General features: G+C 34.0%; 1 protein-coding gene across 1 annotated transcript in view; it reads right to left on the bottom strand.

The window, feature by feature from the left end:
* UBA6 (ubiquitin like modifier activating enzyme 6) overlaps positions 1-25,476 on the bottom strand; it is an 86,195-nt gene that overhangs the window by 5,758 nt on the left and 54,961 nt on the right. The window contains exons 15-29 of the mRNA XM_061420314.1: positions 24,607-24,674; positions 23,795-23,873; positions 22,679-22,759; positions 17,375-17,452; positions 15,902-16,083; positions 14,186-14,291; positions 11,999-12,088; positions 11,809-11,889; positions 10,648-10,776; positions 8,584-8,635; positions 8,440-8,503; positions 7,378-7,447; positions 5,973-6,044; positions 2,189-2,306; positions 219-412 (exon numbers count right to left, since the gene is read on the bottom strand). Of these exons, the coding sequence (XP_061276298.1) occupies positions 219-412; positions 2,189-2,306; positions 5,973-6,044; positions 7,378-7,447; positions 8,440-8,503; positions 8,584-8,635; positions 10,648-10,776; positions 11,809-11,889; positions 11,999-12,088; positions 14,186-14,291; positions 15,902-16,083; positions 17,375-17,452; positions 22,679-22,759; positions 23,795-23,873; positions 24,607-24,674 (1,464 nt within the window). The remainder of the gene's footprint in view (positions 1-218; positions 413-2,188; positions 2,307-5,972; positions 6,045-7,377; positions 7,448-8,439; positions 8,504-8,583; positions 8,636-10,647; positions 10,777-11,808; positions 11,890-11,998; positions 12,089-14,185; positions 14,292-15,901; positions 16,084-17,374; positions 17,453-22,678; positions 22,760-23,794; positions 23,874-24,606; positions 24,675-25,476) is intronic.

The raw sequence follows: 25,476 nt of genomic DNA on the forward strand, positions 1-25,476 counted from the left end.
ACTCAAAGGAGCTTATTTAAAAATGTTTGCATTATCTGTAAAAGTTCAAAATACAAGATTACTGTATTTGCAGAAATACCTTACAATTTTAAATTATAAGGTCAATAAGTATCCTTCCTTCTCTAAGATCTCCGAGTGAATGGTTTAGGGGTGGTATAATAGGGAAGACAGGAAAGAAGTAATGATATAGCAACATTTTCACAGAATAATAATCTCACCAAGCCAGAGACTGCAGCAGTAGATGTTGCTATAGCAGGTATAATTCTACCTGCTATGCGCTTTGTTTTCAAACGGTCAGCGGGTTCAATACTATACATTTTGGCACGAAGATTTGATGCAGCTGTGATGAAATCTATGTGTCCATTATGATCATCATCTTTTTCAAATGAAAGCACTGCCATCTGAAGGTCACCTGATGATAACCAGAAAAACAAAGTTTGCTAGTAAGTAATAAAGGCTTTACTAAGTAAAAAGCAATGTGGGCTCACTACTGTTGAAGAATCTTTTCTGTGTTTTGTTTAGCTTTGTAAGTAACTGAAAAATACCAAAAAAGAAAAAAAGAAAGAAAAGTCAGAGAACTTAAGTTATTGAAGGACATGAAAATGATGGCTTTAATACCACTAAATTAGAGAAATTTTGATATTATAAAACTTTTCTAAAAAATATAAAAATAAAGCCGTGGCAGATTCATGTCAATGTATGATGAAACCAATACAATATTGTATAGTAATTAGCCTCCAAAAAAATAAATAAATAAAGTGGAAAAAAAAAAAGGCCATGTACATTTACTATTAAGCAGTTTACAATAAAAAAGTCAACACTGGCTACTGTTCAAAAACCGATTCCCTAAGTACTACTCTGAAAAATTTTACCTCTGATAACTAAGCATAGAGTCAACTGGTCAAATAAAAACAAGTATTTTGGGGGAAGTTTTTAAGATTAATTTGTGGTTCCCCAAATCATTCTGCAGACAGGTGTAGCTTGATCTGTGATGAAATAAAAAGTAAGAAATGGTAGTAAGTTTTTTCTAGAATTCCAATTATTAACTTAGGATATCAACTGTTTACTTGCAAAATAAATAGTTGGCTGTAAATCACATAGTTGTGTCTGACTCTTTGCGACCCCATGAACTGTAGCTCACAGACTCTGTACATGGGATTCTTCAGGCAAGAACACTGAAGTGGGTTACCATTCTCTTCTCCAGGGTAACTTCCCAACACAGGGATTGAACCTGGGTCTTCCGCATTGCAGAGAGATTCTTTTACTGTCTGAGCCCACCAGGGACGCCCTAAATAGTTGGCTAATCTAGGGTTTTTTCTTGAATTTTACTGGTCTTTATGTAAAATCCCCGAAGTTTGGAAACTGCTGATTTATGTAGTTAAAGGATACTGAGGAGGTCTCAAAACAAGCTAGTACAGATCTGTTTTTCAGTAATTAAAAGTTCAGTTTTTTATATTTAAGATCATTTAGCAAGGGTGTACAAAGGTCAGATTTATATTACCTGTGTATAATTATGGAAGCCAAGAAGAAATCTGTCTATAATTTTTTTATCCTAAAGTGATTTAACTGGGTCTATGGGGTCGCACAGAGTCAGACATGACTGAAGCGACTTAGCAGCAGCAGCAGCAGGTTTAGTCTGGCTTCTCTGGTATCTCAGCCGGTCAAGCATCTGCCTGCAATGCAGGAGAGCTGGGTCCGATCTCTGGGTTAGGACATCCCCTGCAGGAGGGCATGGCAACCCACTCCAGTATTCTTGCATGGGGAATCCCCATGAAGAGAGGAGCCTGGTGGGCTGCAGTCCATGGAGTTGCAAAAGTTGGACATGACTGAGCAACTAAGCACGCACACACACATGCAGGGTTAGTCTCCACAAGGACTCCATTTTTCATTCATTATGCTAGCGGTAAGTTATAAAGCAATGACATAACAGAATCTCAAGGATTAAAAGAATCAGAACAACAAAAACAAAGCAGACGTACATATCAGCCTTTAAGAGTAAGGAAATGGTGGAGAAAACTGGTGAATTTAGTTATAGTTCAAGATGAACAGTGACTTTCATATGATCATGAAATCAAGTAATATCATTATTATTCCTGCTATTATTTAATTTCACAACCTTCTAAGTGTAGAGCTTAGTGAAAATAAAATATTTTTAGCTCAAAATAGTTTTATAAGGATTTCCCCTTACTTGTGGTAGCTTCATTAGATGAAATAGCCTTTTCTAGTTGGAAAAGAGCATTTCTCTCATCTTCACTGCTCACAGGAACCTGGTCCGGTTTCCTTGCAGTTTCATCTGTTTGAACAACCTTTAAATATATGAATACATATTCATTAATGATATCACCTCTTACACATAAGCTTAACTAACATATCTGCTTTTATCAAACAAGTCATAAAGAGGAAACATTCTATCTAGTTTAATTAGATTATTAACCATTATGGTCAAAAGTATTTTATACCTTATATTGGTAAATAATATTATTTACATATTTATTGTCTACTGCCTCACAGTGACACATAAACTCTATGAGAAAAGGAGTTTTTATCTGAGAGAATCTCAATATATCTAAAATAAACCTGCCTAAGTTAAAAATACTTACTGAATACTTCATAAGATCTGACTTCATACAAATTCCTTTTAAAATTCCACATTAAAATCAAGTTAATATTAATCAATAGCTTGCAATTCTGAAAAATCAACTTCAAAACAAATTATGTATCTCTAACTAGTGCAAAGTTATTTTCTGTCTCAAAGAAATTGAAGAAATCCACAAATCACATAATATGGGCATGTAAAATATTTACTGAATGCTGACAAGAAGTTCTATACCAAAGAACATGTGTTCCTTCTTTATAGCTGCATGCTTAGGACAGCATATAAAAGTAATTTATCTTTAAGAAATTACTTATTAAACACAAGGTCAGGGAAGTTCAGATCAGTTCAGTTCAGTCACTCAATCATGTCCGACTCTTTATGATCCCATGGACTGCAGCACACCAGGCCTCCCTGAGGCCTACTCAAACTCATGTCCATCAAGTTCGTGATACCATCCAACCATCTCATCCTGTGTTGTCCCCTTCTCCTCCTGCCTTCAATCTTTCCCAGCATCAGGGTCTTTTCTAGTCAGTCAATTCTTCGCATCAGGTGGCCAAAGTATTGGAGTTTCAGCATCAGTCCTTCCAATGAATACTCAGGACTGATTTCCTTTAGGATTGACAGGTTGGATCTTCCTGCAGTCCAAAGGACTCCCAAGAGTCTTCTCCAACACCGCAGTTCAAAAGCTTCAAGTCTTCAGTGCTTAGCTGTCTTTACAGTCCAACTCTCACATTCATACACAAGTACTAGAAAAACCATAGCTTGATTAGATGGACCTTTGTTGGCAAAGTAATGTTTCTGCTCTTTAATATGCTGTCTAGGTTGGCCATAACTTTTCTTCCAAGAAGCAAGCGTCTTTTAATTTCATGGCTGCAGTCACCATCTGCAGTGATTTTGGAGCCCTCCAAAATAAAGTCTGTCACTGTTCCCATTGTTTCCCCATCTACTTGCCATGAAGTGATGGGACCGGATGCCATGATCTTAGTTTTCTGAATGTTGAGCTTTAAGCCAACTTTTTCACTCTTCTCTTTCATCAAGTGGCTCTTTAGTTCTTCGCTTTCTGCCATTAGGGTGGTGTCATCTGCATATCTGAGGTTATGGTATTTCTCCCAGCAATCTTGATTCCAGCTTGTGCTTCTTCCAGCTCAGGGTTTCTCATGATGTACTCTGCATTTAAGTTAAATAAGCGGGGTGACAATATACAGCCTTGATGTACTCCTTTCCCGATCTGGAACCAGTCTGTTGTTCCATGTCTAGTTCTAACTGTTGCTTCTTGACCTGCACAGATTTCTCAGGAGGCAGGTCAGGTGGTCTAGTATTTCCATCTCTGTAAGATTCTTCCACAGTTTGTTGCGATCCACACAGTCAAAGGCTTTGGAGTAGTCAATAAAACAAAAGTAGATGTTCTTCTGGAACTGTCTTGCTTTTTCGATGATCCAGCAGATGTTGGTAATTTGATATTCTCAAACCAAGAAACTAGCTACATCATTACTAAAATACTACTTCTTTTTTAAAAAAACACATCCAACTCACATTTTACATATTAAATATTATTATAAGTATTTGAGAAATATTAAGGAGTCAAGGAAGCAGTAATTTTTATTTGCCAGGATGTGCTGTTGATATTTTTGGCTGTGGCATCTGTTAACTAGGAGTGCCAGACCCTGAAGCTTTGGGGAAGCTGCTTCAAGGAGTTTTAAGCTAATAAGTCCTGTTAAAATTGTGGCTTATTTGCTCAGGATAATATATTACCCCTAAACTTCAATACAGAAAGAAGCAATTCAAGCTAGAAAACACTGAAGAGCAGTAAAGACCTGCAAAGTTATTGATGCATATTTCCTTGGTGGCTGTCTAGCAGTTTTGTCCATTAAAACATGGGCTAGGAATTTTTATAAAGGAATTTTGTTTATCCTTTCTGTACTTTTGTGACTGCAAGTCACGAATATTTCATTCAGAAAGTCCATTTACTTGTACAAAATGAACTACCTACAAGTTTCCTTTTCTCTAAAATAAAAATGCAGAGTGGAAGACTGCAAAACCATTTCCGACTTGAATTTTGCATGGAGGAAGTCATTACTCCACATTTTCCAGTATAGTTAAAGGATAAGGGGAACAGAAGAGTTCTGTTTATTGTTAAGGGTTTACAGTTTATTGTTACTGTTAAGGGTTTTGTGGTTTGTTTATTTTTTTTTAAGTGCATACAAAATGGGGTATGATGAACTGAAAAAAATATTTAGTATTTCAGACTTTCCTATTTACCATGCATACATTTCATGTTCCACCTGTATTAATACTCCCTGTCTCTCTTTCCTTCCAACATATTTGCCTGGCAAAATTCCAACCCTTATTAAAATCCTATTCCCAGCTATTCTACAATAGCATCCAAGCAGCTAAACTGCCTTTTCTCCAGACTCATTTGGTGGAATACATTATTGGAATTAACATTAAGTGGATCCTAAGTATTGTCTCAAAATTATATAACATTTTCTAATTTCTCACTTAGCCCATGGCAATTATTCATATCTTTCTTTTTTTGCTCAGGTCAAACACCCTCTATCTTTTCCCTATCACTCAGAGCTATTAATGTTTCTTTTCTTCAACTAAGAAAACAACAATCTTTTTTTTCCCCTCTCATACTCAGAGCAATTCCTTATAAATCCTGTCAGGGCTACAGCAAAATATACACAAAATTCAACCCCTTAAAACTTCCCCTACTTCATTCAAATCACCATTATCTCTTGTCTATAATATCCTAATAACTTATTTTGCTTCCTCTCTCATGTCCCATATAATCCTTCTTAATACAAATGCCAAGGTCCTCCTTTTAAATATGTCAGATTGTACCCTGTGTTTTAAATCTTCAACTGGCTTATTCCATAATAAAACATAAAGTACTTATCATAACCCTCACTACCTCTGCAATCTCACTGTCTACCACTCTTCTCTTGCATAGTCTCCTCCAGAAAAATTCCAGCGTTCAAAGTCTTTGAAGGCCTTTCTCTCATCTTCTTGCTCTGCTGTTTGCACCGCTTTTTCACCAGATAATAGTATGGCTCACGCCTCATTTCCTTCAGGCTTCTGTTTAGACATAACCATATCAGAGAAGCTGTCCTCTTTTAGCTCACATCAAATGACACCAGCTCCATCACCTTTGTTTTACCTGCTTTGCCTTTTCTTATTAACTCTTCTGCCCATAATGCAATATTACATAATCATTGGCACTTTAAAAAAAACAGTCTATCTTTGGTCCCTTAGAATATAACTCCTAAAAGAACAAGAATTTTGTTCATTATGGGCTTTTCCAGGTTTAGAATGAAACTTGACACAAGAAGTAGTTCAATGACTATTTGCTGAATGAATGAACTTGTACACGTACCTTGTCGGATGGTTTGAATTCCTGAATCTTTACTTCAGAAAGAATATTCAACAGGGTATCTGCTGATAAGTCCTGATTTTTAAAACAGTAATTTTTATCAGCATATTCTTAAAATTCTAAATTCTAAACACAACCAAAAAATGGTACTTTAACATGCTAAAATATTTGAGTAATTTATAACTGTTTAGACCACATCTGTTTGTGACATTTACTTTTATTTCTATAGAAATATCATCCATAAAGGCTGGGAGGTGGGGGTGGTGCATGTAAAAAAGTACTTAATAGTCAACATATTAGTTGACCAAAATCTTAGTCTTTCCACAAATTCTTAAAAAGTTAGTTTTAGGACTGCTTGTGAGTATCACACAGAGTGCCCTCTGAGATCAGGAACTATCTCTTCAATGTTTTACAAAGTTCCCTGCAGAAAGTTTTACTCAATATACGGTGACTCAATAAACAAATGAATAAATAAGTAAATGGAATTCATATCTCCAGAAACTGGAAAATATTTATATGGTTCAAGATAAACTTAGATGAATTTAAAGCTATATACGTTTTTATTATTAAGAATCTGCTTAGGAAAAACTGAGACATAGTGCTTTTGAGGTCACCTACAACTCTAATCACAAATTACCACTTTTTTCACAAGAAGAATAACTAACTGAATACCACTATCTTTACCAGACATTTATGGTATATTTTACTGTGTTTTAACCCCAAAAGGGATTAATCTACATTTTTATGTAGATTCAAAAGAACCAGTGCTAGTTATGAATCTGGCTGATGTTCTCCCATTCAGCCTAGTACCTAAAAGTATAACCAGTTATTTAGCTCTGTTATGCATTTGAGGATGAAGATTCACTAATACAGACCTCCCTTTCAAATAAAACTGCATTAGATCCTTTATATATTAGTCAATGAAGGTAATGTCTAAGAAAAAATGTATAAATGATAAACGTTAAGAAATGTTAATATGGGAGAGCATTTTCAGGTCTCCTGAGATGCACATAGGTTAATTTCACAAAATAAACCAAACAAATGTTAATAAAGAGAACCACTAAGTAATATTTAAAATTTGTTATGATATAGGTCACCTTCGGTTTTAAAAGTAATTATAATAGTTAAAGTTATGTAGGTCACAAACATTTTAAAAATAAAGATAAGATTTCTCTTACAAATATTTGTTTCACTATTTAAATTCAGAAAGAAAAATTCAACTTTCTTCTACTTAGTAATGCTGCAATGAGGTGTTTAACTTCTGCTATATTAGAAAGGGAAACACTACAACAAAATTAAAAGTTTATATCAAAGAATGATTCTTATAAAACACGTTCTGATGATACAATTAAGCTAGGTCTTCTAATTCTAATTATTTCTATCTGTTAGGGTTTGAAGAATATCTTACCTCTTCTGTAAATGGAATGCAATAGATTGTAGCATATAATTTTGCAGCATTTAGAAGAAAACTGAAGTGCCTTTTGAAATTAAAAAAATAAAGTGTGAGTGTACAATTTCAAAGATGTTTAATTCATCATAAACTATAGCCTTTAAAATGTTGAAGGCAAGTAATGTTCAGGATTATGTGTTTTATTTTGTTTTTTGTTTTTTTAATTAAGCAATGAAATTCTGGTCTAGATCAAGGCATTGACAAAGCTATAAAAAAGAAAACATTAGATGTTTATTTTCATAAGCACTATTATTCAGGTAGTGATCAAGACTACTCTGGGGAGAGAAGTGGCCAGAAGTAGAAAATTAAAGTATTGAAAGAAAATTCATTTTAATTCATAAGAAAATATTGCAAATTTGGTTTTAAAAGGTGTATAATAATATCAAACTAAGCAAATGAGTATGTTTAAAAGCAAAAAGGCAAGTTTTACAGAAGCAGCAGCAGGATAAGGTGACTAGAATAAGCACCAGAGGAAAAAATAAAGCACAGAGTTACTTGTTGAAAGTGCTTAATTAAGCTAAGTGCTTAATTAAAATGTGCACATAAAAGTGAGTGTGTGTGTGTTTATAAATGTGTATCTAATATAGACAGGATATACAGGTATTTACTCAAAGATCAACTCCTTTGAAAATTAATCTGAGAATATTTAGGCAGTTATTTAGTAATAATCATTCTCCCCCATATAAACAAAGTTTCTTATATACTGAGTTCATTAAATAGGAGAACATTAGTTTTCATTTTACATTTTTCATAAATAAAGTCAAAGAGATGACACTTTGGTTGCACTTTAGAAAAGATAAAAATAATGAGGTTATTTACCATGTAAATAAACAGATTTATCTATGTGGGGAGAGAATTGTGGCTTGTTTTCTTGGCCAAAATGCTATGATAATTCTTAGATTAAGATGGATGCAATATTTTAACACTAAAATGTTTGAAGTTTTTACCCTGCAATGTAAACCTGAACAGTTAAGAGGTTTACAATGAAGGATATATATAAAACTGGATATATATACTTACAAAGGTTCATTCAGATCAAATTTTAATGGAGAGGGGGGTCTCTTTGGTGACTGCCAAAACAAACCTAACAAAATGAAAAAATACATTATTTTCAATTTCAACAGTCAATAATAAATCACATTAAACTTTCTTCTCAATACTTACTGCCATCTTTTAATCGTGTGTCCAGAGGGAAACAGTGAAGCAGCTGAAGAGCCTAAAGAAAAAAACTGAATTAAAAACAATCACTACTCATTATTAACTGAAATAAAAAAAAACATAAAAAGATATACAGTAAAGTCTCCCAATGACCCTGTACATCATCTGTCCATTCTCCTGTCACTGACCCTGACCCTCACTTGGAATAACCTCTACCTATTTATTAACATTTACATATATATTTTTTGCATCAATGACAAACATAGATTATTTTATCCCTTTTACACAAATGGTGGCATACTTTACATCTCATTCTGCCCCTTTCGGAGAAGGAAATGGCAATCCACTCCAGTATTTTTGCCTGGATAATCCCGTGGACAGAGGAGCCTGGTGGGCTACTACTGTCCACTGGATTGCAAAGAGTCAGACATGACTGAGCAACTAAACAGCAAACTGTTCCTTTTGAAGAGCTAATTCTTAAACAAACCAACCAAAAAATCCCGTAAAAATACATTGCATTTTTTATTTTGAAATGATACGATGTTTGAGATTTGCTTCAAAACCATCTAGGCGGAGGGTATACTAGGCGGCATATACATGAAACAGGATTTCTATGAGTTCTGTGATTCTGTGCATGCATGCCCAGTCATGTCTGACTCTTTGTGACTCCATGGACTGTAGCCTGCCAAGCTCCTCTGTTCATGGGATTTTCCAGGCAAGAATGATGGAGTGGGTTGCCATTTCTTCCTCCAGGGAATCTTCCCAACCCAGAGATAGAACTCACATCTCCTAAGTCTCCTGCATTGGTAGGCAGATTCTTTACCACTGAGCCACCTGGGGTTCTATGAGTTGGTAATTGTTAAACCTGGGTGAACAATTTATGAAGAGTACATGGAGATTCATTACATGCTACTTCCTCTATTATTTCTGTGGTTGAATTTTTCCATAATAAAAAAAGTTAAAAAACCCACAGACGATAAGGACACACACACACAAAAAAGAGTTCTTTAGATTTTGAGACATGACGTCACTGATAGTCATGGTAAGAATAATTTCAATGGCTGTGGGGAAAGAAGACACATATTGGGTAGAGATATGGAAACAGTGAGTACAGACCACTTCTCCACTCAGCAGAGCAAAAAAGAGGAAGTGAAAAGTAGGGTTAACTATAATTAAAAAATGTTTTAAAACAGATGAACTTATTTTATATTTCAATAGGTAAGAGCCTAAAAAGAGGGAGAGATGGAAGACAGTGATGGACACATTTCAGGAACTGTATGTAACTGGAGAAAGAATAACATCTAACATTTCACTAAATATTTATGGGCATTTATTTATGGGCCAGGTTCTATGGTAAATACTTCGCATAAATTAACTCACTTAATCCTCACCACTATACTATGAGTCAGGTACCAATTTATTACCCACATTTTACAATAAGGAAACAGACAAAATGTGATTGTTAGATTTAGATGGAGAAGGCAAAATTCCAACAAAATTTCTGATGGATCTCTATTCTCTCAATGTCTTGTTTTAATTTGAACAAAAAACTTCTTTTAAGACTGATTAAATGTATTCCTTCTCTAGAAGGAATCTGTATTTTAAAACCCATTTTGTACACAGAAAGACAAGAACTACTTAAATGCACAACTGACAAGCCAAGGAGTGGAGTTTAAACACATTCTACCTAGTGACTCAGATGGTAAAGAATCTGCCTGCAATTCAGGAGACCAGGATTTGATCCCTGGGTCAGGAAGATCTCCTGGAGAAGGGAATGGTACCCACTCCAGTTCTTGCCTGGACAATTCCATGGACACAGGAGTTGGTAGCTACAGTCCATGGAATTACAAAGAGCTGGAACGACTTAGTGACTAACACTTTCACACTTGGATCAGTAACATTCAGAAAGAAATTGGTTGTGTGTCCATCACTTGTTCTCAGTTAACTTATTCATTTCTGAAAAGGTTCCAAAAAGAAAGAGTAGACATTTCAGGTCAATTAAATGAATGTCATAGTAATTAAATGAGCCAAGTTTAGACTTTTTCTAAATGTTTTACAGTATACACATACCTTATGGTTAAAATATTTTTCAAACTTTAATCTTGCTAATTCTACACACTGGGACCAATTTCTAGGTCTTCTGCTAAGTAACTTAATCACTTGAAAACAGCCTTCTAAACTGTGTCCGGTTTGTATCTTCTAGAGTGAGGAAAAAACAAAACAAATACATGTCCAATTAATCACACAAACATACACATGCATTTCCCAGGAATTATTAGCCAACTTTTGAAGTGCTAGCTCATGTGCCTTAATTTATTATTTTCATATCAAGCTCCCTGTCTCTGTCTTTCTCCTTTCCCTCTTTCTTTTCTTTTTTGAGGGGGGAATGGGTAAATACCGCATGTAAAATTTTGACTCTCAAACTGTTTCTTATTTCACAAGTCATCCTCATGTCTGGCTAGCAACAAGTTAATACTATATATGTACTTATTATAAGAAGTGCTATGAATAATATTTTACACTAAAAAGTTGGCCTTTTTAGTGCAGAATTGAAGGAAAGTAAGAATGCAGCTTTGAAGCCGTCCTCACCGTGAGACTAATAAAATCTGAAACCTCGGCCTATTTCTGAAATTTTCACTAGAACTTACCTCAGTTTTTTCCAAAGAGCTTAACGATATTGTTTTATTATTTGTAGCTGTCTCATCATTATCACACCCTTAATTAGACTGAACCATATGAACTGCTGTTCTGTGAGTCTAACACGGTAAAATAGTGGTAAAATTTTGTTAAATTTTATAGTGGTGAACTATATGGTAAAATTCCATATAGTTTGACCAAACTAAAAAAAGAAGGGTTATTTGTGATCTGCTAACTTCAAGATTCCTCAAATACTTACTTACTATATAAATAATAACGCATAATCTATTTAAGAACATAAAATAAATTATTTACAGGCAACTTGAAAGTAAGATTACAATGACAAGATGTTGGGGTTAGCAGATACAAACTATTATATACGGAATGGATAAACAACAAGGTCCTACTGTACAAAACAGGGAACTACATTCAGTACCCTGTGATAAACCATAATGGAAAAAAATATGAAAAAGAATGTGTGTGTGTGTGTGTATATTTGTATATATAGAAAATGGAAGCATCTTACTATACTGCAGAAATCAACACTATACTGTAAATTAACTGTAATTCAAAATAAAGTGTATTGATTTTTACCTGTAAGACTTCTTCTGCAGATGGATATGTTTGCCAAAATTTGTTAAACAATGAAGGCTTCTGGGAAAAGGAACTTTCAAACTATAACAGAAAAGAGGAAAAAAATATTATAAATAGGAGTCTGCTTAAAAGATAGAAATACCATCTTTTCTACTTCAGAGAAAAATTTCTTATACAATATCTTTATTACCTTATCTCTTGCCCATTGTATAGTGTGTTCAATAGCAGCTGGAAAGGATTTTAGGGTACAAAATGGTATTTCTTCTTCTGGGGGATCCCGCTAATTTATAAAATATGACAACAGTTAGCAGCAATGACAATTTTTGATGGATTAAATTTACTTGAGTGTTTTAAGACCATTGAAAAATAAAATTAAAAAATGAAACAAATCCAACTTTTAAAAAATCTTTTTCCTAGGCATTAAGAGGAAACATTGATTCTTTTGACACGCAACAGACTTGTTCATATGGCAAGGTAACAACAAACTCCTCTGGTATCATGTAGTACCATAACAGACTACCATATGTAATTATTTTATTTTTCTCAAAGCATAAAGGTAACATTTAAAACTTTATAACATTGTTTATTTTGAAAAGTAATTAGAGAATTGCTAATACAGTGCTCAGCATACCATGAGTTTCTTTCTCCAGGGAGAAACAATATTTGCAAACAGGAATCATGTGCTCTTGATGCTTGGTATGGTCTCTTACAGAAAGCATGTATTAAATAAATGACAGATGTCTTTGTTGTGTCATGTGAAAATGAAGAAATCCATATTTATTACAGGGTACTTTTGTACGTTTAGTCTTACTGGCTTACCCAATCTAAAACAACTAACTTTGTCTCTTTTTACTTGGGGATTTTTTTGTTGTTATTATAAAGAATTGTGCTTATTATTTTTTAATTTTTTATTTCATGGCTGTGCTGGGTCCAGCATGCAGGCTTTTTCTACTTGTAGCAGGAGGGGGCCGTTCTTTATTTGCTGTGTGCAGGTTTCTCTTGTTATGCAGCACAGGCTCTAGGGCACACAAGCTTCAGCAGTAGCAGAGTACAGGTTCAGTAGCTGTGGCCCATGGGCTCTAGAGAACGGGCTCAGCAGTTGTGGCACACAGCCTCTGCTGCCCCATGGCATGTGGAATCTTCCTGGACCAGAGATCAAACCCATGTTCCCTGCCCTGGCAGGTGGACTGTTAACCACTGGGCCACCAGGGAAGTCCTTACTTAGAGATTTGTATTTTACTTTGTTGATCTGTAAATACCACGAAATATTTTATAAGCCGAGAGGAAAGTCAGAAGGAACATTTAATTCTAGTTTTCTTGAATATGAAGGCACAGTCTATAAATCAATAGGAGAAAGTTTGGGAAAGATGTGGTAGTATGAGAGAATCAGGACTTTCAGAAATTTGCAACATCCTCTATTTTGAAAATCTTCCACAATGACCCCGGCATATCATGATTTTCTCCATCTATTTTACTTCAAATCAAACTTATCAACTTTGTCTCTTATCATGTCTTTACTACATAAACTTCTGATTTCATGAGAGTAGAGGGGGAAACAAATTTTATTAAAATTTAAAAATTTTGCTAAACCATATATATCCATTAAATAAAGGGAATGTTTATGCTTAAAAAATAATATTCTTTCAATTTTACAAACAGGGCTAACCTTTTAAAAATTCTTTTTAAAGCCTACAATTATTTCCTAGACTAGTGATTTTTAAATTTAGTAGTATCTCAATATCACTTGTAGAGGTTAAAAAAAAAGTTACATCTATATCATTTATATAAAATACATGGGTATAAATGGCTTGGTTCCTCATATGGAGAAACTGAGTCTTCAGTAAGATTTTGGATGGGTCACTAAGGTTGTTAGGAAACTAATCAAGCAGCAATAAGAAACAGTAAACTCATAAGAATAATATTACACAAAGACCAGAAACAAAATTCTGATGATTAAAAAATACATTTAGGGCTTCCAGGTGGCTCAGTGGTAAAGAACCCGTCTCCCAATGCAGGAGGCACAGGTTCAATCCCTGAGCCGGGAAGATCACCTGCAGTAGGAAATGGCAACTCACTCCAGTGAGTATTCTTGCCTGGGAAATCCCATGGACAGAGGAGCCTGGTGGGCTATAGTCCATGGGGTAAGTAGAAGAGTCAGACATGACTTGGCAAACAAAACAACAACAAGAAAGTAAGTTTAACTACATTTAAAAAAATGTCTACACATATATGCACAAACATCATTGGCAGATCAAAATCAGAACAGATTAAGGATGCTTAACCAAATGTGCTGACTGATAAAGAGAAACAGATCATGAGACAGAAAAATGATAAGATATAAAGAATAAACATTTACTTAAAAAACTGGTTCACTTACATGACTATTATAGGATTCAGTTAAATGAGGTACAATAACTTCAGTGTGTCCCTTAGTGCCCATCGTTCCAGAATCTAAGAGGGGCCGTAGATTTGCTAAGCATCGGCTAAGTGAAAAGAAGATAGATAACACACAGAAGTTAGCAATAACAACGTTAAGCAGAGGACACTCTACCAATGTTTACTGACCATTACACATGCTGATCACTTCTTGGATATAATATTTTAGGAAACAGATACATTTCCACCAAAAACCCATTATTTCCATCCCCTTCCTCCCATAAACTTTGCTGCTCAATGTAGCAACTTTTGCCTCTACCTTCCATTACCAAAATTTAGTAGTTTTAGCATAAGATACACTATATTTATCTTGTTCTAAAATGCCTACAAAATTGTGGGCTTTTTTCCTTCTGGGTTAACTCTTAATTAATGTATTACTCTTTCTTGTCTTGCTTTCTATTTCTTCTTTGGTTATTTTCTGTATTTTCTGACTCTCTCTCTAACTATATATATATAAATAAAACTCTCTCTGAATATATCTATCTTACTATAGGCTTCCCTGGTGCTCAGAGGTAAAGAATCTGCCTGAAATGCAGAAGCCACAGGTTCTATCCCTGGGTTGGGAAGATCCCCTAGAGAAGGGCATGGTAACCCACTCCAGTACTCTTGCCTGGAAAAAATCCCATAGACAGAGCAGCCTGGCAGGCTACAGTCCGTAGCGTCACAAAGAGCTGGGACACAACTGAAGTAACTGAGCACAAATACACCTTACTATATCTTTTCAACATTTTCTTTATCCCAAACCTTCTTTCTAAACAGTTACAATATCTATATTCTATATACTTTCATTTCTTAAAGTTTCTTTTTGTTTTTTTGCTGGCCAAGATTACAAACTTTCCACTATAATCTCAACTGGTAAATATTCCTGCTAATAAATCTGCTCTAGCACTCTAACATTAAAGAGTCATATAAACATGTAAGAAAGATTATATAAGGTATGTACATCACAGTCATTTATTCATCTACTTATTTAAAAAATATTTACTGAATGACATCATGTATTGGGCACTGAAGATAGAGTGATGGGAAAATAAATAATAACAGGATAAATGATTTAGTGAGGAAACAAACATTAAATAAATATGCATGTCAATAAAAATAAGTGCTATGAAGGAAGAAAACAGTATTGTGAAAGATTATCAGAGAAAGATCTAATTTAGAATTTAGGGGTTAAAGAAAGTCTGTTTCAATAAAGACATTCAGGCTGAAACTAAAAGGATGAGGGGAAAAAAACTAAAGGAAGTGAAGAGTAAGTAGGTAGATTTGGGCTTGACTTTTAGAATATAAACACAATTTCTTGAGATTGAAGCAGAGTTATGTGCAAGTCCCTGAGGTGAAATGTGTTAGATGTTCCCCTGTAAGAACGCAAACAAAGAACATATAGCTAGAATAAAGAGAGCCAGGGAAAAATTGCAAATTTTAAGCTGGAGTCATGGACAGGTGGCAGATACTCTATGAAAAAAATTTAGGTCATTTTAAAGATTTACAATTTTATCCTATCTATAATGGAAATCACCAGAAGTTTTGGGTTCAAGAACTATAATAGGAATATAAAGAATAATCAGAAAATTCAGTAATTGTTCAATAAATAGGTATAAAAAGTGAAGTAAAAACAAAACAAAGACAATCTCTATGAACCTGAATTTTAAGAACATACCTGTCTACATATCTCCTGGCTTCCACATTATCTAATGCTGTAATAATTATATCCTGCTTAGTATAGAACTCATCATTGTAAATTGCCTCAGTGGCTGAACATACTTTGTTCAAATGTGCATCTATTTTTAACTGAGGATTTATTTTCAGGGTTGCATCAGCAGCAGTACAGCTTTTAGGCTTCTAAACAATATATAAAAACAGAGGAAATAAATGTTAACAGGAAAAATAGACCATGATTGAACATATACAATTTACATATGAAGAATAATGTAATGAGACTGGTTTTCATTTTTAGTTTGTGAAAATTATATTCGTTGTGGTCATGCTACATTTAATACTGCATATTAGAATTAATAATTCACACATTATTATGAAAAATATAAACAACCTCTATTTTATAGTTATGTGCTTTAGAATTCTTAAAATATTAGTTACAAGTAAAATTAAAAGAACATTTTTCTCTATTAATGAGATTTGAATTGGTTAAGTGCCTACAAAAAGTTTTGAACACGTTCAGCAAAATATCAGAAATGTAAGTTCTGCAGAAAATGAGCTCAGAGGTATGGTAATTTAATATTTTGGTACTATAATCTTTTGAAAAATTTTACCATTTCTGGATGGATATATTTAATAAATTGTTTCAGTTATTTTTTAAAATCACTGGTGTCATTTCAAGTGTTACAAACTGTAAACATTAGAAGTTTAAAGCAAACAGGCCTTAATAGTTCTTCTATAAGTAAAATGCACAAAGTTCAGTGGATGAATATTATGACATAAATTTTAGTTCATTAAAGACCCTGTTACTTAGTTCTTTATATTTGGATAGGTGAGCCATTTGGTTAACTATGCCACTTATACAACTATATAAAAGTATGCTTTATCTTTCTGTTTATGACATTTCTAAGCTTATTTACTAAGACCCTCAATGAGCTGTAAAACAATAAAGTGAAAAAACATTTCTAAAGTCAGAGCAAAGTTACTTGACTGTTTCTTTTCCTGACTAATATTTTGACCTCTATAAAAAAAGACAGAAAATAAGCACTGGTTTACAATCAAAATGGATTATTAAATAATCAAACAAGATCAAAAGAGCAAAAAATTCTTTTAAACTTTATCTGTTTTGTAATAAAACTTAAAAAAAAAAAGTGTCAAATCTGTCATCTATAAAAAACTTCAAATCAGGGAACCTGTTTTTATATTCTTAGATGTTTCTAAAATTAAATATATGATACATCTTGATTATAAAATGAAAAAATATTGCCCATGATTCACAACTCAGATTTTAACATCCAGAATACAAAAATAATTTTTATATTAAAATAAAATTATGTATTTTTCCCTGTTATTCCCACTATTTGATAATTTGAGAGATTCTAATAAAATAAAGATACTATGCTTGTTCAAGCACCATTTTCTATTTTTCTATTTAACACAACAGAGGATTTAAATTTGAATCAGTATAACAACACACCTGTATGTGATGAGGACGAAATAGGAACTGTCTATTCAAGTTGGATTTTTCTATCAAGTCAGGATCTGTTACTGTAACCTAATATCAAAGAAAAAAAAAAATGCCTGAAATTACATAAGAGATACGTTTAAATTGACTTCGTTTTCCTCTGAATGACTAACTCCCACAAGTTATAAATTATTTTGCCTGGTAGAAGTTATAATAAAAAATACTCAAAACTGGTTACCAATACTACTGTTTTTATACTTATATTTAAAGATAATATTTTGGAAAAGGCAATGGCACCCCATTTCAGTACTGTTGCCTGGAAAATCCCATGGATGGAAGAGCCTGGTAGACTGCAGTCCATGGGGTCGCCAAGAGTCGGACATGACTGAGCGACTTCACTTTCACTTTCCACTTTCATGCATTGGAGAAGGAAATGGCAATCCACTCCAGTGTTCTTGCCTGGAGAATCCCTTGGACGGAGAAGCCTGGTAGGCTGCAGTCCATGGGGTCACACAGAGTTGGACACGACTGAAGCGACTTAGCAATTAAAGATAATATTTAGCATAGGAACATGTCAAACAAAATAGCTAAAATCAGTCGCAGATCCTGATCAAAACAACTTTTTTCTTCATAACAAAATAGAGGCTAAATATCACTATCACATTTTAGAAACACGTAATGGGTTAGTCATAGAAGATTCGGCTCTTTTTTTTCTATACATGTTTATTTTCAATCTCGACTGAAAAGAACACTTACATGTTTCAATTTGAAAGGAACTCTTGCTAAAGCAGAGGTATACAAACTAGAGTGCAGGCAGCTGTTTTTGTAAATAATTTTTACTGGAACACCATCACACCATTTGTTTAAGTATTGGTTATGGCTGTTTTTATACTGCAATGGCAGAGCTCAGTAGCTATGACAGACTTAACATCACAAACCTAGAACAGTTACAGTCTGGTTAAGAAAAAATTTGCATACCTCCATTTTAAAGGATGCAAGATGAAAGTAAACAGAGCCAAGACAATTTTAAAAGTAGTCATAATTCATTTGTCACTTAAGCTAGTATTTGTGGATTTCACTAGAAGCAGAGTGTGTTCCAGATGTTAGATGTTTACTGGTATTCAAACACATTTTCTTTTAGCTATTTCCCTGATATATACAGATTTTTGCTTTCAATGCTGCTGCTGCTAAGTCACTTCAGTTGTGTCAGACTCTGTGCGACCCCAGAGACGGCAGCCCACCAGGCTCCCCCGTCCCTGGGATTCTCCAGGCCAGAACACTGGAGTGGGTTGCCATTTCCTTCTCCAACGCATGAAAGTGAAAAGTGAAAGTGAAGGCGCTCAGTCATGTCCGACTATTAGCAACCCCATGGACTGCAGCCCACCAGGCTCCTCCGTCCATGGGATTTTCCAGGCAAGAGTACTGGAGTGGGTTGCCATTGCCTTCTCTGTTGTTTTCAATAGTTCTATGTTATTATGTGTTAGGTGTTTCCTTGAAATAGGAGGAAGAAAACCACAGAAAATGTCTTTTAACAGAAAGTTTAACCATAATTAATAAATATATATATAATAATTCTAATTATTGTGATTACTGATTAAAAGGGTTTTTCTTCCACTTCCCCCAAGCCCACTTTTTAATCCACCCTGTGTTTGTGGGGTTTTTTTTTTGTCTTCTACTGAATTGATCAAGTATTCTTGACCTGAACCCTCCTTTAACCACTCACCAACTGGTATGGAAGTTAAATCTCTGTTTTTATGCAGTGATATTCAAAATTTTAACATGTACATGTGACTTAAGATCTAAAATGAAACTCTTCATTTCCTCTAGAACAGTGGAAGATATCTGAACTCTCCCTTCTATTTTCTGTGATATCAAGGAACATTTTACTTATTTTTAGCCATTTCATTCCAAAATGTCAACATTTTAATTAAAGGTTTTAAAAATCAATGCTTATCTAAACCTAAGACTGTTGTCAAATGCTTCTACTTACCCTTGGCTTCACACACTGCCTGTATTAATCCCACAGTTCACTCACTGAGAACTAGTGATAATCTTTTATCATTTTACTTACCAGTTATCTTTAATTCTCTCAAAAGATAATTTAGTTGGAAATAGAAATCTAGGTTGATAAGTCACTTGTACTATGAAGATAATGCTTCCCTATCTTCAGGTGTGTACTTATTGCTGGTTAAGAAGTCTACCAAATAATCGTTTTTTGTAATCTTTTTCATTTCTGCATTTGATTTGTTTGGGATTAATTTAGCTTTTTAATCAGAACACACTTGTCTCTTCAATTTTGCAAACTTCTTGTCATTATCCTTACTTCTTCCTTATCTTTACTCTCTGGAAATTCTACATTTATGTTAGACCGTGCATATGTATCCTCTTTCATTAAAAAAGAAAAAGACTCTCTCTACACTACATTCTAGGAATTTTATTTATCTCTTAGTCATCAGTTCTCACTTCAGCTACATTTGAATTTTAAGTTCACTGACTATACAGAAATTCTTCCTTGGCTTTTGGTAAAAATTTCCTTCCCCATCTCATGTTTTCATTACTCTATGTCTTTGGTCATTTTTAACTTTAGAGTCTGTATGTTACATTATTTGTAGCACTTCTATTTTCTGTATTTCTTGGAGAACTAATTCTTCTATTTTCATTGGCTGATTCTTTCAGGTGGTGGGCTTCCCTTGTGGCTCAGCTGGTAAAGAATCTGCCTGCAATGTGGGAGACCTGAGTTTGATCGCTGGGTTGGGAAGATCCCCTGGAGAAGGGAAGGCTACCCACTCAGTATTCTGGCCTGGAGAATTCCATGGACTACATAGTCCATGGGTCACAGAGCAGGACACAGTTGAGTGACTTTCACTTTTCAGGTGGTACCTTTTTCTACAGATTTGTCATTTTCCATTGTGGACTGTCTTGAATGGATGTTGATTTTGCTGTATAGTCCTATGTACACTCAGTATGTATCACCATAACACAGTTTTGCCACTGTTTAATCTAGAGGTTTCAACACCCCCAAATTTGTTGTATTCTTTTATCTACTTAAAAATTTTATATGATAAAATTTTGGACCCATACACCAGCATGGTGCATGCTGAGCTGCAATTTCTCACAAATGACTTCCCTTTCTATTAATAGTTAATGTACCAGAACACTTGTGAATTACCACAGCTTTTAGGTCAGGGACTAATTTCCCTCTTGGTTCCTGGAACCCAGGGATTTCTCTTTACCTCCTTCTAGTTAAGTTTGGATACACATGTAAATATTTTATAAAAGACTAATTTACACAGTAAGAATAATTTATATAATATTTGCAGTAGGTTCAAGACTGCCCGATTAACTTATCTTGTTTTATTAAAGTAAGTTGGTTTATTTACTATAGCTCTTTTCCTGACTTTTTATATGCTGATACGTATTATGAATTTCTAAGGAGTAAAGTAGGTGTTATTCAAACTTAACACAATCAAGGATTTTCTTTTCTTTTTTAGAAATATTTTAAAAGTCAGCAGAACTAATAGTGATTTGTGGAAAACAATTTAGGAAATGTTGAGCAAGAATGCTGTGTGGATTACAATAAACTGTGGAAAATCTTAAAGAGATGGGAATACCAGACTACCTGACCTGCCTCCTGAGAAATCTGTATGCATATCTAGAAGCAACAGTTAGAACTGGACATGCAACAACAGACTGGTTCCATATCAAGAAAGGAGTACGTCAAGGCTGTATACTGTCACCTGCTTATTTAACTTATATGCAGAGTATATCACGAGACAAGCTGGGCTGGATGAGATATAAGCTGGGATCAAGATTGCTGAGAAAAATATCAGTAACCTCAGATACGCAGATGACACCACCCTCATGGCAGAAAGGGAAGAACTAAAGAGCCTCTTGATAAAAGTGAAAGAGGAGAGTGAAGAAGTTGGCTTAAAGCTCAACATTCAGAAAACCAAGATCCTGGCATCCGGTCCCATCACTTCATGGCAAATAGATGGGGAAACAATGGAAACAGTGACAGACTTAATTGTTTTGGGCTCCAAAATCACTGCAGATGGTGACTGCAGCCATGAAATTAAAAGATGCTTGCTCCTTGGAAGAAAAGTTATGACCAACCTAGACAGCATATTAAAAAGCAGAGACATTACTTTGCCAACAAAGGTCCATCTAGTCAAGGATATGGTTTTTCCTATAGTCATGCATGGACAGACTATAAAGAAAGCTGAGAGCAGAAGAATTGATGCTTTTGAACTGTGGAGTTGGAAAAGACTCTTGAGAGTCCTTTGGACTGCAAAGAGATCCAACCAGTCCGTCCTAAAGGAAATCAGTCCTGAATATTCATTGGAAGGACTGATGCTGGAGCTGAAACTCCCAATACTGTGGCCACCTGATGTAAAGAACTGATTCATTTGAAAAGATCTTGATGCTGGGAAAGATTGAAGGTGGGAGGAGAAAGGGATGACAGAGGATGAGATGGTTGGATGGCATCACCCATCGATGAGTCCATGGCATCACCAACTCAATGGACATGAGTTTGAGTAAGCTCTGGGAGTTGGTGATGGACAGGGAAGCCTGGCAGGCTGCAGTCAACGGGAGTCGCAAAGAGTCAGACGTGACTGAGTGACTGAACTGAACTGAGCAAGAATAACAAACTGTAGGAGGTCTGCCTATGACTGTAATAGTAAGCTTAATAAGCTATAAAACATGAACTATTCCACAAATTTTAGTCATTTAATTACTAGTAAGCACCATGGTAAATCTATGATATCACTACTGCAGGTACTACTACATTTTAAAGGCAAGCAGCATCAATGAAATGTATTTTTATTTAAATATATGACATGATTTTCCAATTAACTCATATATATCATCTTAATTTATAATATATACCAATGTTTTTATTACTCATTCTTCTTTGATCACCAATTGAAATAATATCTGAGTACTCTGCAACTTTCTAATGTTAACTTCTCTCATCTTAAATATTTATTTAATAAGAAGTAGTATCTAATGAAATAACAATATTAATGTGCTTTTTTATTTGAAAAGCCCATTCATATTTGATCTTCATAATTATGAGGCAAGTAGTACAATAACAGTTTCACAGTAAATTAAGAAAGAAAGTGAGGAGCAGAAAACTCAAATAATTTGCCACAAAGTTACATGAATTTTGAAAAATGATCAGGGTAGAATTATCCAAGTTGTAGCCTAATACCCTACCCTCAAAATCAATGCTTTGGACCCAGGCAGTCAAATATGGTTCAAAAATGGGCAGCCAGAGAAATATAACTTTTTAAGTCTCAAGGATTTATAACTTACCATTCCCTTCTGTTTGCCTGTGCCAACACCAAGCAAAGCAAAATTTTTTAACATTTCACAGCCTATGGCTCCACATCCTACCTGTGAAGAAGAAAAAATGTATCAGATTAAATAATATTAAAACTTCTACTTACTAAAAAGCAATTTCATCATAATTTTCTTCAAATGCTGTTATAATAACATACTTTTAAAAATAATGTGAATATTTAAAATAATTTTAAAATTATTTTATTTTAAAATATTTAATGGTTCATGGTATCATGAGTGTTTCAGCTAAAGAAAAAAAAGTATAAATCATAGAAGGAAAAGCATAGTATTTACAATTCTTTTAAACAGAAGACATTTTAATATTCCAAACAAAAGCCAAACATTGAACTCATTTTTTTATATAACATGGAAACAGCCAGCATGAAAGAGTGTAACATTCTAATTAAAAAGATTACTTGTTTGCAGAAATTTTTCTAAATTAATTTGATGAATATAACTATTCTAAGACTTTTAAATAAAAACTAACAATAGTTCTACATGTAAGTAAAAGCTCAGCAATAACTGCTGACTTTCAAAATGTTACTTAAAAAAGGAATACTAAAAATCAGCAGTATTTTTAGGACCAATTATAATAGTTATGGCAGTAGAAGTTTTATGCTACTGAGGAGCTTCCCTGCCCAATGCACTGATCCACCTACATATTCTTACATTTGACAAGAAAAAACAAAGAACCTCCAACCACCCACAATTTTTAATATATTTCTAGAAAATCATTTAATGTTCAAAACTATTATATTTTAATTTTACATGTATTAATTCTTTAGATGATGGGTTGGTAAACTCTTTCTATAAAGGGCCAGACAGTGAATGTTACAACTACACAACTGCCACTTTTAAAGTATAAAAGAAGCCATAGACAATCTATGAATACATGGACTTAGCTGTGTTCTCACGAAAAACAGGCAGTAGGATGGATTTGGCCTGCAAGCTACAGTTTAAAAATTCCTGTTTTAAAAATTTCCTGAATATCTACTATATTATTTAGAAATGGTACTCCTTTAACAAATTAATGTGACGCACTATAGCAGTTTGACTGTACTGTTTATTCTCATCATTATTCCCACTTACTAAAAAGATATTCAAATTTTGTAGCTTCTGACATAAAGTGTCTCCAATGCAGGCTCGTAAGGCATCATATCTATCTCCTCTGGAGAAAACAACACAAACCAAAAAAATAGAAAGGCATAAAAAAATTAAGGTTAGTTTCATTACTACTGGTACCAATTTAATGTTTTACTTTAAATAGACGCTCTTTAGGAGCGTCTTCCAAACTAACAGATAATTAATTTTATTTGAAAAAGAAAAAAAACCTCATAAAGAAATCAGGCTTTTCTTTCTTCCATTTGAACTAATATAACTCCTCATGACTTGAATGAAGGTGACTTAAGTTTATCTAGAAAAACATTTTTAAGGCAGGGATTTTACAAAGGTTCATAGAGAAGACTATGGATGGGCTTTGAAGTTGTTAACCGACTTAAATTGAAAGCAGAACTTTGGGTTACATGTATTTTTCGGAGAAAGAATTAATAAGCTTTGATCAGATTCTCAAAGAGATCTGTAACCCAAATAAGTGAAGAATGACAGACATAAATAAAAAATGCAGGTATCAACTGTTTTCATCTAAAATCAGAATGGTGTTTTGAAACTTAACCACTCTCATGATACACAATTTAAAACTTTATATTCAATATTAATAAAATGTTTATGAGAAACTGCATTATTATGACAATCTATACATGTAGAGGAGAAAAGACTGCAGAAGTGAGTGAATTAGGAGAAAACACATCTAAAACAAATCCATGTTTATACAAAAATTCTTTAATTTTGGTGCTGCTTATAAATATAGAACTAAGGAAAAAGCAAAAAAATGTCAGTATTACCGTGGGAGAAATTCTTGTTGTTCAGGTTTGCTGAGGGATTCGACAAGATCTGCTGCTTCAATGTATAACTTAAAGTAGAATATAAAAACACAGCTTACTATGTAGAAAACTAAACTGCTAGAAAAAGTAATTCTCTTCTCTAGTATGGTTAAATCTGGAGGAATTATAAAAAGATAATATTTGATTCAGGTCATTTTAGCCATCTTACGGATGATACATCTAAATCTTAAAAGGAAATTTCACCTCCAAATCTATTTTCTATAACTACATAAACTTAGGAAGCATCATTCAATTTCAATTACATTTGAATAAATAATTTGATTTCTTAAAATAGGAAACTACCTATCCTGTACTATTTTCAAACTTGGGTATATTCTTTGTCACTTATAATTACTACATATACTATGAGGAAGTGATCTATGGAGTCACAATCTCAGCATCTAAAATAACATCAGACAGAATTTGTTTAAGTTAATGAAAAAAACTTGACCAGATGTTCAACACCGAAATCAGACTGATTATATTCTTTGCAGCCAAAGATGGAGAAGCTCTATACAGTCAGCAAAAACAAGACCGGGAGCTGATTGTGGTTCAGATCATGAACTCCTTATTGCCAAATTCAGACTGAAATTGAAGAAAATGGGGAAAACCATTAGACCATTCAGGTATGACCTAAATCAAATCACTTATTATTGTACAGTGGAAGTGAGAAATAGATTTAAGGGACTAGATCTGATAGACAAGAGTGCCTGATGAACTATGGACTGAGGTTTGTGACACTGTACAAGAGACAGGAAACAAGACCATCCCCATGGGAAAGAAACGCAAATAAGCAAAATGGCTGTCTGAGGAGTCCTTACTAATAGCTGT

This window comes from Bos javanicus, chromosome 6 (assembly GCF_032452875.1).
Source record: "Bos javanicus breed banteng chromosome 6, ARS-OSU_banteng_1.0, whole genome shotgun sequence".
Classification (NCBI taxonomy): domain Eukaryota; kingdom Metazoa; phylum Chordata; class Mammalia; order Artiodactyla; family Bovidae; genus Bos; species Bos javanicus.